Raw genomic sequence first — 13,960 nt, 5'->3', positions numbered from 1 at the left:
CCTTAGGGTTTCCTTAATCCCACCTGCCAAGGCTTTTTTGTGCCCCCTTCTAGCTCTCCTAAGTCCATTCTTCAGTTCCTTCCTGGTTACCTTGTAACCCTCCAAAGCCCTGTCTGATCCTTGCCTCCCCAACCTAAGCAAGCTTCCTTCTTCCTCCTGACTAGATGTTCCACATCCCTTGTCACCCAAGGTTCTTTCACCCTACCATCCCTTCCTTGCCTCAGTGGGACAAACCTGTCCAGCACGATTAGCAAGTGCTTCCTAAACAACCTCCACATTTCGGTTGTGCATTTCCCTGAGAACGTGTTCCCAATTTAGGCGCCCCAGTTCCAATAGCACTGTAATTTCCCCATTCTGCAATTAAATACTTTCCCAGGCAAAAGTGAGGACTGCAGATGCTGGAGATTAGAGTTGAAAGTGTGGTGCAGGAAAAGCACAGCAGGTCTGGCAGCATCCAAGGAGCAGGAAAATCGATGTTTCGGACAAAAGCCCTTCATCAGGAATCCTAATGAAGGGCCTTTGCCCGAAACGTTGATTTTCCTGTTCCTTGGATGCTGCCTGGCCTGCTATACCTTTCCAGTACCATAATTCAACTACTTTCCCATACTGTCTGCTCCCATTCCTCTCCATGAGTATAGTAAAGGTCATGCAGTTGTGTTCACTATCACCAAAATCTTCTCCCACTGAGAAATCTGACACTTGGCATGGTTCATTGCCAAGCACCAAATCTAATATGGCCTCCCCTCTAGTCGGCCTAGCTACATATTGAGTCAGGAATCCTTCCTGGACACACCTGACAAAAACTGCTCCATCCAAACTATTCGAACTAATTAGGTTCCAAACAATATTAGGGAAGTTAAAGTCACCCATGAAAACAACTGTTATTTCTGCATCTTTCCAAAATCTGCCTCCCACTCTGCTCCTCTGTGTCTCTGTTGCTATTAGAGTGTCTATTGAAAACTCCCAATAAAGTGACTGCTCCTTTCCTGTTTCTGACTTCCACCCACACTGACTCAATAGACAAAACCTCCTCGATGACCTCCCTTTCTACAGCTATGATGCCATCCCTGATTAGCAATGCCACTCCCCCACCTCTTTTATCTCCCTCCCTCTTCCATTTGAAATATCCAATCACTGGAACCTCCAACAACCATCCTGCTCCTGTGATATCCAAGACTCTGTATTGGCCACAATACAGTTGCTCCAAGTATTGACCTGTGCTCGAAGTTCATCACCCTTACTCCTGACACTTGCATTAAAATAGACACACTTCAACCCATCACATTGACTGCAACTTTGTTTTAGCAACTTCTATCCTTACTCACAGACTCTCTGCACACTGTACCTGCCTGTTCACCACCAGCTACACTATCCTCTGATCCATAGCTCTGGTTCCCATCCTCTGCCAAACTAGTTTAAACCCTCCCAAAGAGCTCTAGCAAACCTCCCGTCCGGGACTTGGTGCCCCTCCAGTTCAGGTGTAATTTATCCTTTGTTTACAAGTCCCACCTTCCCCAGAAGGTATTCCAATGATCCACATATCTGGAGCCCTCCCTCCTACACCAGCCCTGCAGCCACATGTTCATCTGCAGTCACTCTCTATTGTTAGCCTCACTAGCACATGGCACTGGTATCAATCCTGAGATTACTACTCCACCGTCCTGCCTCTAGCTTCCCGATATTTTCTTTTCAGGTCCTCCTCCCTATATCATTGGTAGCGGTGTGTTCCATGATTTCTGGCTCTCCCTCCTCCTCAAGAATCCTGTAGGCTCGATCTGGACTTTAAGCAGTTCTGAGCCCATTCCTCAGCCTCACAGATTTATTGCCTTCCCTCTTCAGCACTCTTTGATCTCCTCTCTGATGATCCGTAACTCCAGGCACTGCCAACTTGATCGCAGAACAGCAATTTGTTATTGGATTATTATTTTAACCCTGAGAGTTGATCGCCTTATTCTGCATCAAAAATACTGCAACTTTATCAATTAATAAATTGAAAATCTTAACTTCAAAAAGCCCTTGTTTTATTCCAATTGCCCAATCTGACAGTGTCCTAATGAAAATTCAAATTAATCACAGTGGAGAACCTTAAAGTCTAAAATGATGTTACGGAAGTATAGGTTATTTTAGTATTTGAGAGATTAATTTACACAATATATTTTCTTTGGTAGAAGCTCTTAAAGAGAATTTTTCCCAAATTGAGTGTATATGCATAAAATCTGTCTTAAGTTTCAATATCTACATATATGGTTTAAATATCGTGGTTTAAATGTGGTGATTTAAGCCTGTAATAATCTGACAATAAGTGACTTATCCACACTCATATCCAGCAAAGGTATAGAATGTAACGTACAATGTTACTGCAAAATGGGATAACTCCTGGATCATGCAACATGTGACAACCGTGGAAAGTACATTCATCACAGTGCATTGCCATTAGTATCCTATAAGGTGATTGTGCATTCTGCATTTCTTCTTTTCCATTTCCTAGTTGTAGAAATCTGAATTGATCGTACCTGCAACAATTATTGTTTCCGCACATGAGTACCTCCCTGCCCCCACAGCAGATGGTACAGTAGGACTGGTAACCGTCATCATCGTACTGGTATGCACACTCCAAGAAGCAATTCTGCAAACAACCACAACATGATTTGGAATTTCATAACCGGCAATTCAACTGTACTTTCTTTAGCCTTAAGTGCACCTTGTAGTCATCGTGGGCTAGTGCAATGGTGCTCACTTTTGGATTGTCTATGCCACTCAGTGCTTGACTTCAATTACATAGATTCTTCCACAACATTAAGCTTTAACATCAAAGAAAAATATCTGACTAAATAATAGCATTCTATGGGTTGGCCTGTGGCTTTGAACTATCAATATGCCACATTACAGAGTTTCACAATATGGGTTCAGGCCTGCTAACCTGCTGGGGTATCTTGAGAAGGTAAGTAGAGACAAGGTACTTCCCAGCAGGGAGAGAGGGAGGATCAGAGGTTAAGTAAGTCTATGGTACTCTCAAGCACTTCCTAGAAGCCAACTCAAAAACTGGCTTTGGTAGAGGCCTGAAACAGATTACCGACCCGTCCTCTCAGTCAGAAAATGGTGGGCGATGACCTAGAAAAAGGAAAAGAAGAGGGCTGAGAGTAGACAACACTTCTCTTAAAGAGACCTGCCCATGGTGGTGGAGGAAAAGGAAATGGACATATTTATATGTGTGTAACACACAAACCACTGCAGAAAAATAATCAGAAATGGTAAAGCTATTTACTTTGTCTCAGAGGTAGTGATTTGACACAAGCACGTGAAATACAGACATGAAGCAGGGAACAATCTTACATATCGTGAGGACCTGCCCCCTTTCACTTTTCATTTCACATCTGTTTCAAGTAAGTAACTGTCTCCTAGAATCTACAGAAGAGACTTACAACCAGTTATTAGTTTTTAATTAACCTTATTTTAAGCCCAACACCGTGTGGCACACATTGTGGTGGGGAAGAGAAAAATACTTTCTATTTGAAGTATTTTCTCTGCTCCTCACCGAATATAATCCCTCATTAACCCTTTGAGTACTTGCTGTGCCTTGCAGCTTTCACAATGTGCACATTGGGCCCTATTTTCAAACCTTTTGCTGCTTTGAAATGTCATTCGCAGAGTGTTTGTTTTGGGCAAGTTGCACTTGCAAAAGTTTTACTTTTTTCCCCCCTTTGTCTGGGGCAGAGCGCATTGCAGTTGCACAAAAAAACGTCTGCAAAGGTTTTCTGCAGTTTTTGGAGACAATTCCCGTAGGATTATCGCACTGAGGATGCGATATTCGAATCTCATGAACTGCCACAAATTGTCACATTTGCGTGAAAATGACTTACCCCAGTTTTAACTTGCCGTAAGCCCTGCAGAAACAAGAAACATACATTAAAATAAAAAAAATGTGAATGTGTTTCACAAATGACAAGGTATGTAGATGTTTTGGGAAACAGAACAATGCACAAGTAATAACTTCGCATTCTGAGGGGGTCATCTTCCCAAATGTTGTGTTCTTTGCAGGGCCTGACATCGTCTTCTGTTTTCTTTTATTTTCCTGCAAGAATTTCCTGGTTCACCACGATTAAAAAGTGTCTTTTTTGATTTTCTCCAATAATGTAATTGACACATGATAGTACAAAAGGTGGCACTAAAATAAAACTTGGTTCAGCAAGATGTAACAGTGCGCAATTTTAAAAACATGCCAAAAATTTTCAAATGGAAAATTTCACCCATGTTCTGCAATGCATCTCTGCAAGCTAAGCAGCCATTGTGCAATCTAAAATGCAAACCATTGAAAATAGGGCCCATCACATTTCACACAAGGTGATACTGTATTTGTTGAATACCATAAAGTAATTAACAGAGCAGTGTGAAAGCATGCATCAGGTCTTTATTCACATTCTTATAACAGTCCTCAAAGGGTTTGTTTCTCTAAAATAACAACTTTTCCTCCACTTGTTCTCCATTCAGAAAATGCTGCAACCTGTAAAATTTCTTTAACTCAATATTAACAGAACTTAGCATAACCCAAAAGTTTGATGAACTCTGCCTTATATTTGCTTGTACAAGATAAATGCAAAGCTGCTTTGAGTAAAGCAGATATGACATGATCATGTATGTCTAAGTGGCAGGAGAACTCCACAAGTAATCATTATTTTGGTCATACTGCATCTGCTTCAGTCAAATATTTGATTCCCAAACTCTGAAGATACTCTCTCTCATAGATGCATATCTGCAATTTGATTATGATACTGGATAATAACCCCTTTTGTGTTTCTGCAGTGAAGAGTTTCCATCAAATTCAACATCACATGCACATTATTATAATCAAGTATGCATATGTCAATGTGTAAGGGCTCTTGTGGTGCAGTGGCAACGTCCCTACCCCTGGCCAGGGCGCTCGGGTTTAAGTCCCACCTGCTCCAGAGGTGTGTAATAACATCACTGAACAAGTTGATTAGAAAAATAGTTGCATAAAAAACAAATAACTGTCTGTGTGTATGGGCTCTTGTGGTGCACTTGTAGTATCGCTACCTCAGAGTCAGGAGGCTTGGATTCAAGAACCACCTTCTCCAGAGGTGTCATAACATATTTCAACAGGTTAATTAGAAAGATCTACAAGCAGTAGTTAAGAGAGCTATATGTCTGTTTCCAATGGGCTTCTAATGCAACTATACCCTTTCTTAGTAATGAGACCAAAACTATGCACATAGTACTTTAGATGTGATTTCAACAATCCCCTGTACATGTGCAGCAAAATGTCTTTGCTTTTATATTCCATTCCTGTTTCAGTGAAAGATAGCGTTCAATTTGCCTTCCTAACCACTTGTTGTACTTGCATGCTAACTCATGCTTCATATACTAGGACACCCAGATTCTGCTGAGTTCTACAATCTAGCTTTTAAATAATATGCTGTTTACCCAGTCCATATGATCAAGTTCACAGTTTCTTTAATCTATCCATATCCTTTTACTGATTCCTCAGGTTTTCACAACTTGCCTTATTACCTATCTTTGTGTTGTCAGCAAATTCAGCAATCATTCATCCTGTTCCTTCACCCAAGTCACTGAATAGATTGTAAACAGTTAAGGCCTCATTACTGAACCTAAGGGCAGAATGAGGCACAGAACTGTTTCTCCCCCTCCAGATAGAGGTTGGAATCTAACCCTGTGACATTCTCTTGTCGTTTTTTGTTTGCAGGGACCTGGTGTGTAAACCACAAAAGCAAGGCTCCCATCATGAGAACCATAGGAAAACTATATTTCCTCCTACAAACCATTTTTATTTGGTGCTGCAGCGTTTTAGAAGGCAAAAAGAAAAATTATCCTTGGAGAGATTGCTGAGTCATCAAGAACATTCCAAAAGGTGTCACACCTTCAAACTTTGTTATTGGATACTGAATTGTAATATAGATATGTTTCAAAGGAGTGATTCATTACAGGGATAAAACCTGCAAAGGTACATTAATGCTTAAATTAATCAGCATTTTGCAAATGTTGACATATATTTCAGTACTTTTCTAATTGCCAAAAGAGTGATCACACTTTAAAAATGTAAACAAAAATGTTCTGTCAGCCTCTGTTGCCATGTTTCACAAACTGACAGAGCTGCTAAAATAAAACCTGCTTTCAAAAGTTAAGGAAAAAAATCACAGCATTTATTGTCAGGCATTCTGCTTTAAAATGGAAGTCTGACAGCCTGTTTTGTTAATTTCAGATGATATACTTTGGAGGCGTTTGTTACGACAGCCATAGCCGTTGTAACCGTGAATCCTTGAAAAGCTGTTCATGGCTTCAGCTCACCAGAAGGTCCACTGACCTAAGAATGATTGACCGTTTTAAGGAGCTGTGATAACAGATAGCCCTTGGACGTAATTTGTTGCTACAAAGATGCTTAAAATGACTACAATTTGTTTTTCACAGTCAGAGTAAGTTTTCTTCTAGTGTCAATGACAACGTATTTCAATTCAGCATTTTATTTAATACTGGGTGCTTATATTACCCAACTCCCACATAATTTTAAATGATTCCAATTGCTATCGTGAGAGTGCATTGGGGTTTAATAATGGGAAATGAGGACATGGCCGAGGCATCAAACAGGTATTTTGTGTCAATCTTCACAGTTGAAGACACAAATAACATGCCAATAATTGATAACAAAGAGGCTTTGGCAGGTGAGGACCTAGAAATGATCATTATCACTAAAGATGTGGTTTTGGGTAAGCTAATGGAGCTAAAGGTAGACAAGTCTGCTGGCCCTGATGGAATGCATCCCATGGTATGGAGCAGTTCTGGCAGATTAGAAAACATTAAATGTGATGCCACTGCTTGAAAAAGGAGGTAGACAAAAGATGGGTAATTAGAGGCCCATTAGCTTTACTTCTGTAGTGGGGAAAATGCTTGAATCTATAATCAAGGAAGAATTAGTGAGACATCTGGAACGAAACTGTCCTATCAGGCAGTCATAGCTTCGCTTCAAGAAAGGCAGGTCATGTTTAACTAATTTACTGGAATTCTATGAGGACATTACAGGGAGTGCGATGGACAATGGGGAATTGGTAGATAATAGACAATAGGTGCAGGAGTAGGCCATTCTGCCCTTCGAGCTTGCACCACCATTCAATATGATCATGGCTGATCATCCTTAATCAGTATCCTGTTCCTGCCTTATCTCCATAACCCTTGATTCCACTATCCTTGAGAGCTCTATCCAACTCTTCCTTAAATGAATCCAGAGACTGGGCCTCCACTGCCCTCTGGGGCAGAGCATTCCACACAGCCACCACTCTCTGGGTGAAGAGGTTTCTCCTCATCTATGTCCTAAATGGTTTACCCCGTAGTTTTAAGCTGCGTCCTCTGGTTCGGCACTCACCCATCAGCGGAAACATGTTTCCTGCCTCCAGAGTGTCCAATCCTTTAATAATCTTATATGTCTATCAGATCCCCTCTCAGTCTTCTAAACTCAAGATGTGGTGTATCTGGATTGCAGAAGGCAATTGACAAGGTACCGCATAAAAGGCTGCTGCATAAATTGCACAGCATTATGGGTAATGTATTAGCATGGATAGAAGATTAATTAGCTAACAGAAAGTGAAGAGTGAGGATAAATGGGTGTTTTTCTGTGTGGTGATCAGTGGCCTCAGGGATTAGTGGTGGGACCACAATGGTTTACACTTTACATAGGTGATTTAGAGTTGGGGACCAAGTGCAATGTGTCAAAGTTCACAGATGACACTAAAATGGGTGGTAGAGCAAAGGACAAAGTTTGCAGAGGGATATAGATAGTTTAATTGAGTTTGGTAAGGGTCTGGCAGATGGAGTATAATGTTGGTAAATGCGATGTCATCCATTTTGGTAGGAATAAAAGCAAAATCGACTATTATTTGAATGGTAAGACATTGCAGCATGCTGCTGTGCAGAGGGACCTGGGTGTCCTTCTGCATGAATCACAAAACGTTGGTTTGCAGGTGCAGCAGGTAATTAAGGCGGCAAATGGAATATTGTCTTTTACTGCTAGAGGGGATGGAGTCTAAAAATAGGGACGTCATTCTGCAAAGTATCAGGTGCTGGTGAGGCCATACCTGGAGTACTGTGTACAGTTTGGTCTTCTTATTTGAGAAAGGATTTACTGGCACTGGAAGCGGTGCAGAGGAGGTTGACTAGGTTGATTCTGGAGTTGAGGGGATTGACCTATGAGGAGAGGCTGAGTACACTGGGACTATACCATTAGGATTTAGAAGAATAAAGGGGGCATCTTATGAAAGCATTTAAAATTATGAAGGGAATAGAGTCATAGAGATGTACAGCACAGAAACAGACTCTTCGGTCCAACTCGTCCATGCTGACCACATATCCCAACCCATCTAGTTCTACCTGCCAGCACCTGGCCCATATCCCTCCAGACCCTTCCTATTCATTTCAAATAAATAAGATAGAAGCAGGGATGTTGTTTCCACTTCATCATTCCTGATGAAGAGTTTATGCCCGAAACATCGATTCTCCTGCTCCTCTGATACTGCCTGACCTGCTGTGCTTTTCCAGCGCCACTCTCTTGACTCTGATCTCCAGCAACTGCAGTCCTCATTATCTCCAGGATGTTTCTAATGGCAGGTGAAACTAGAACTAGGGGGGATAGCCTCAAAATGAGGGGGAGCAGATTTAGGACTGAGCTGAGGAGGAACTTCTTCACCCAAAAGATTGTAAATCTGTAGAATTCCCTGCCGAGTAAAGTAGTTCAGGCTATGTCACTGAATGTTCTTAAGGCAGAGACAGACAGATTCTTGAACAGTAAAGGAATTAAAGGTTAGGGTGAGAGGGCAGGTAAGTGGAGCTGAAGCCACAAAAAGATCAGTAATGATATTACTGAAAGGTGGAGCAGGCTTAATGGGCCTGATTAGCCTACTCCTGCTTCTATTATGTTCTTATTCCTGAGGACTGTACATAGTGGATACTGAGCGTGTGGCTAAAGATGACATTGGAAACTTGGAGATGATATAAGTGGCCTGGGGATCTAAAGCGGCATGTGGGTGTGGGGTGAGGTTTGAAGGGCCTTTAACTGAAATTGGGAACTGAGCTGCTCTGTTGGAGAGCCAAATCCTTCCTTTTACAAAACACCCCCCCACACCACACTCTCCTAATGGACTGCAGAATACATGATTAACCCAAACCCGGTGGGAAAATACAAACGCTCCTGGGCAAATTCACATGTAGATTCAAGTGTATTTTTAGAAGTTACTTGAGAAGTGTACAGGTCTGTCTTTCCCTCAGCCTACACAAAAATACAGACCAAAAAGCACAAAAGCCAGGCAGTTATGAAGAATCGCTAAAAAAATGCCTCACCATTTTGGGTACTGACTTTAGAAGGGATATGGAGGTGCTGGAGATGATACAAAAAAAGTTTTACAAGAACAGCTCCAGATAGCACAGACTTCAGTTACATGGCTAGTTTGGCAAAGTAAGAGAGAATGCAAGATTGATAGCAGATTTTATAAAGGTGTTCAAAGTCATGAGAGGTCTGGACAGAGTAAATAGGGAAAATGTTTTCTCATCGAGAACCACAGAAAACCAGTTGAGGATAATTGGTATGGCCTCCTTCCGTATTATAGTCATTGGATAATCCTCTAGTTCTCATGATGTGGGAAATTCTAATTCCAACATGACTAATATTTGACTTTACAAACTCAGAATAAATTTCTTCAATTATCACTCAGGGAGAATGGTGGAAGCCATTCTGAACTGAGCAAATGTCATCATATATGAGGGATAGTAGACATCTCTCTGTTAGACGCTGGAGGAAGGAGTTGGGGGGGGGGGTGAAAGAGACAGAGAGCAAGAGAGGAATGGGGAGGGAGGAATGATTGTATAGCCTTAGGGACACCCCTCTGCAATGAAGCCACAGGGAACTATAACAACTGATGCAAAGTTTGAGCCTGTTACATTAGTGTTGTTCTACAGCACACTTTATCCAAATAAGCTAACTGAGCCCCATTTATAAGCAGGGCAACACTACCAAAGACTTTCTAACTATTATGGTAGTTGAAAGTGCCATTTGACCAAAATTCTAACACTCATTTCTAAAAGTCAAGGCTTTCCACAGGCTGCATGGCCTCGCAAAAGATAACTAATTGCTGGAAGCTGCACTGCTTCACATTAATTGTGCACATCCACAGAAAGGACAATTGATATGGAATTCCCGAGTTTATTTAGGCTCAATGTTCTTTCTCCATTGTCCTTGATTATAGACACAAAAATTGCTGAATCAAAGGACTTGATATATGGAACTTTAAAAATCCCCCAAATAAGCACTAACAAAGCAGACATGTTTTGAGAGTTGGTCGGTTTTTCTGCTCAGAGTGCCTTTCCTATTACCTATCAGCCAATTATCGCATACCCTTGACTTACAGTGCATCAGATAATGTCTGGGGTGATCCTCAGTCAACTGAGGCTGTTATGTGGTCACACCTGACCAGGTTAAAAAATCACACAACACCAGGTTATAGTCCAACAGGTTTAATTGGAAGCACTAGCTTTCGGAGCACTGCTCCTTCATCAGGTGGCTGTGGAGGACACAATTGTAACACACAGAATTTATAGCAAAACCTTTTGCTATAAATTTTGTCTCTTACAATTGTGTCCTCCACAACCACCTGATGAAGGAGCGGTGCTCCGAAAGCTAGTGCTTCCAATTAAACCTGTTGGACTATAACCTGGTGTTGTGTGATTTTTAACTTTGTACACCCCAGTCCAATACCGGCATCTCCAAATCAGACACCCGATCAGAATCCATTGGTTCTTGGAGGTGGATGATGACAAGTCAGAAACCTGCTTGAGCCTCAGATAGAGAGGTGTCCCCTTAATCCTAGGTTTGTGGACCTTGGCCCCAAGCCCACTCCCCTGAGGTCTTCTCGCCTGGTCTTGCTGAGTGGCCAACTCTCCCCATGCTGCTGCTACGACCAGGAAGTTGCTGGCCCATCAGACTGGAGCAGAAATCACTGAATGCTGCTCTGAGCTCTAAATGATTGTGGGACATCACAGCCAGGGCAGCTCCATGCTTGTTGGTGACTTTTGTCAGTAGTGTAGCAGTAAAACCTGCCACTTAAACAAAAACAAAATTGCTGATGCTGGAAATCAGAAACAAAAACAGAAACTGCTGAAGAAGCTTAGCAGATCTGGCAGCATCTGTGGAGAGAAAGCAGAATTAATAAATATCCAGGGTTCTGAAGAAGGGTCACTGGACCTGAAATGTTAATTCTGCTTTCTCTCCACAGACGCTGCCCGACCTGCTGAGTTTCTTCAACAATTTCTGATTAACTTAACCCTGCCACTCATGCTGTCCTATGAGTTTCTGAGTGGCTTTCCATACTTACTGAGGTTCACTGAACATATGCTGCTATCATGATGGAAATTACCTTGAAAGAACATGTGGAACATAACAACTGATGCAGTAACTGTCCCACATGTGACAGCAATTCATTGCCAGTGACAGCACACTACCAGTAAAGCCTCTGAAAACGAAGCTGTATTTTTCTAATGCATGTACAGTAATGAACATGTTATAAAAGCTTTTGAATATTTTCCTTAAATTTCCTCAGAAACTGATTCAAATATGCTAAGTAAATGCTCTCATGTTGTTCTTTTAACCTTACATTCTGTAATTTAAAATCAGATTACCTACACGTGATGGACACAACACTGATTATAATGCTTATTCTTTTAAATAAGCCCATTTTCAGTTGTAACAATTGAACTATACCAAATTACTGCACTTAAATATACCAAGGAGTTGGGAGGTCATGTTGCGGCTGTACAGGGTATTGGTTACACCACTGTTGGAATATTGCGTGCAATTCTGGTCTCCTTCCTATTGGAAGGATGTTGTGAAACTTGCAGGGTTCAGGGAAGATTTACAAGGATGTTGCCAGGGTTGGAGGATTTGAGCTATAGGGAAAGGCTGAACAGGCTGGGGCTGTTTTCCCTGCAGCATGGATAGCTGAGGAGTGACATTATAGAGGTTTATAAAATCATGAGAGGCATGGATAGGATAAATAGACAAGGTCTTTTCCTTGGGATGGGGGGAGTCCAGAATGAGAGGGCATAGGTTTAGGGTGAGAGGGAAAAGATATAAAAGGGACCTAAGGGGCAACTTTTTCACATGTATGGAATGAGCTGCCTGAGGAAGTGGTGGAGGGCTGGTACAATTACAACATTCAAAAGGCATTTGGATGGGTATATGAATAGGAAGGGTTTAGAGGAGTATGGGCCAAGTGACGGCGAATGGGACTGATTGGTTTGGGATATCTGGTCAGCATGAACGAGTTGGACCAAAGGGTCTGGTTCCATGCTGTACATCTCTATGACTCTAAAAGAAAACCACTTCTTGGAAGCTGCATTACATTATCTATCCACAGAACAGACTATATCAGCACACAATCGCCTCGCTTATTTAGACACATTCCCCTTTCTTCCCTATTTTTAAATACTGTGTTGCATGGAAACCTTAGGAAAGCAACTCTTCACAAAACCAGTGCAAACCTGGATTAATCTGCTCCTGGATTATGAATTACAGCTGAAGCGGAAACTCTGGCCACAGTTTTGCTGTTCTTAAATAAAAACAGTCTGAAGTTTGAGTATTGTAAGGAGGGGAAATCATGTTGCAGATCAGAATGTGTTTGTAAAGTTCAACTACCTGTCAACAAACCTGGCTTAAAGGTGGTTTACATTTGTAGCAAGGTTGGACATTTGGAGCACGACTGAGTCTGCTTGATTCAAATATCTCTACATTTTTCTTTTATTGGGGGTGTGTCACTGGTAAGGCCAGCATTTGCTGCCCATACCTAATAATTGTTCGATTGAGTGATAAAGGCCAATTAGGAGTAAACCACAATGTTGTGGCTCTAGAGTCACATGTGGATAAGACCAGATAAGGAGGGCAAAGCTAACACTCATTGCTAACACTCACTTTCAATTCAAGATTTTATTAATCGCAATCCAAATTCCACCAGCTGACAGTAGGATTTGAACCCATACCCTCAAAATATTAACTTGGGTTTGTAGGTTACTAATCAACATTATCATCACACCATTATTTCATTAGAATTTCCACAGGAATACAGCAATGAGAGGTTAGTGGAACATTGGAATAATGTGTAACATTTTCATGCTGGAATAAAAAATTAAAAAAAAACTTATTTCATGGGATACACTACGTATACTCAAGTAAAAGTCGACCATCTATTTTTGGACAAATAATCCAGAATTTTCCATATATCTCATGTAAAAGTCGATCCTAGTTCTTCAAAGATAACAGATCAACATTTGAGAGTCATTTGTGTGGATATGACTGTTATGATGAGGAAATGAATTTGTTTTTTGTGCTTATAGTGTTCTGATTTACAATTCACACCAATTTGGCGCACAAGTTTAAGATGCATCAGGTCAGAGTCGGGTAACAACCTCCCTTTATGCGCAGCTCAGCAGAGGTCAGTTCCACTGTAGCACTCGTGGAATACAGTCACATTACCGTGATTCGTTGTGTTTTTTCTTTATTCATTTCAAGATCAATTGGGCTCCTGCTAATAAGATATTTTGGACTGTAGCATGAATTTCAGCCCCTCAAAGGTAGCATCTATATAATAGTCAACTTCATAACCTTAAAAAAAGTCTAAAAAATTTGACTTTTACATGAGTTTTTATGGTAGGCCTCATTGTTTAGTCCAACATTTAATGTACATCTCTGATTGTTCTTGAAAATGTTGTGATATACCACTTAAATTGCTGCAGATCATTTAGTGTAGTTACAACTGTGCTGTTAGGAAGAGGCGGTTCTTGGACTTTGACTCATTGACAGTGGAGAAATGGCAACATAGTTTGATAGTGTGTGGTTTGAATGGGAACTGCAGTCGGTGGTGTTCCCATATATCCTTGTCCTAGGTGGTTGAGGTCG

The 13,960-nt window shown here is 41.2% G+C and overlaps 1 protein-coding gene across 8 annotated transcripts in view; it reads right to left on the bottom strand.

Moving 5' to 3' along the window:
* The window catches only part of dnmt3ab (DNA (cytosine-5-)-methyltransferase 3 alpha b), a 571,533-nt gene that overhangs the window by 124,293 nt on the left and 433,280 nt on the right, over window positions 1-13,960 (bottom strand). For 7 of the 8 annotated variants that reach the window (XM_043676070.1, XM_043676107.1, XM_043676111.1 and 4 more), the window contains 2 exons: window positions 3,861-3,884; window positions 2,514-2,626 (listed from right to left, as the gene is read on the bottom strand). In XM_043676070.1, coding sequence (XP_043532005.1) covers window positions 2,514-2,626; window positions 3,861-3,884 — 137 coding nt within the window. The remainder of the gene's footprint in view (window positions 1-2,513; window positions 2,627-3,860; window positions 3,885-13,960) is intronic. The other variant, XM_043676088.1, reaches the window with a different exon arrangement.

This window comes from Chiloscyllium plagiosum, chromosome 3 (assembly GCF_004010195.1).
Source record: "Chiloscyllium plagiosum isolate BGI_BamShark_2017 chromosome 3, ASM401019v2, whole genome shotgun sequence".
Classification (NCBI taxonomy): Eukaryota; Metazoa; Chordata; class Chondrichthyes; order Orectolobiformes; family Hemiscylliidae; genus Chiloscyllium; species Chiloscyllium plagiosum.
The sequence above is the reverse complement of the archived record's forward strand: the minus strand, read 5'-3'. Positions and strand labels throughout refer to the sequence as shown.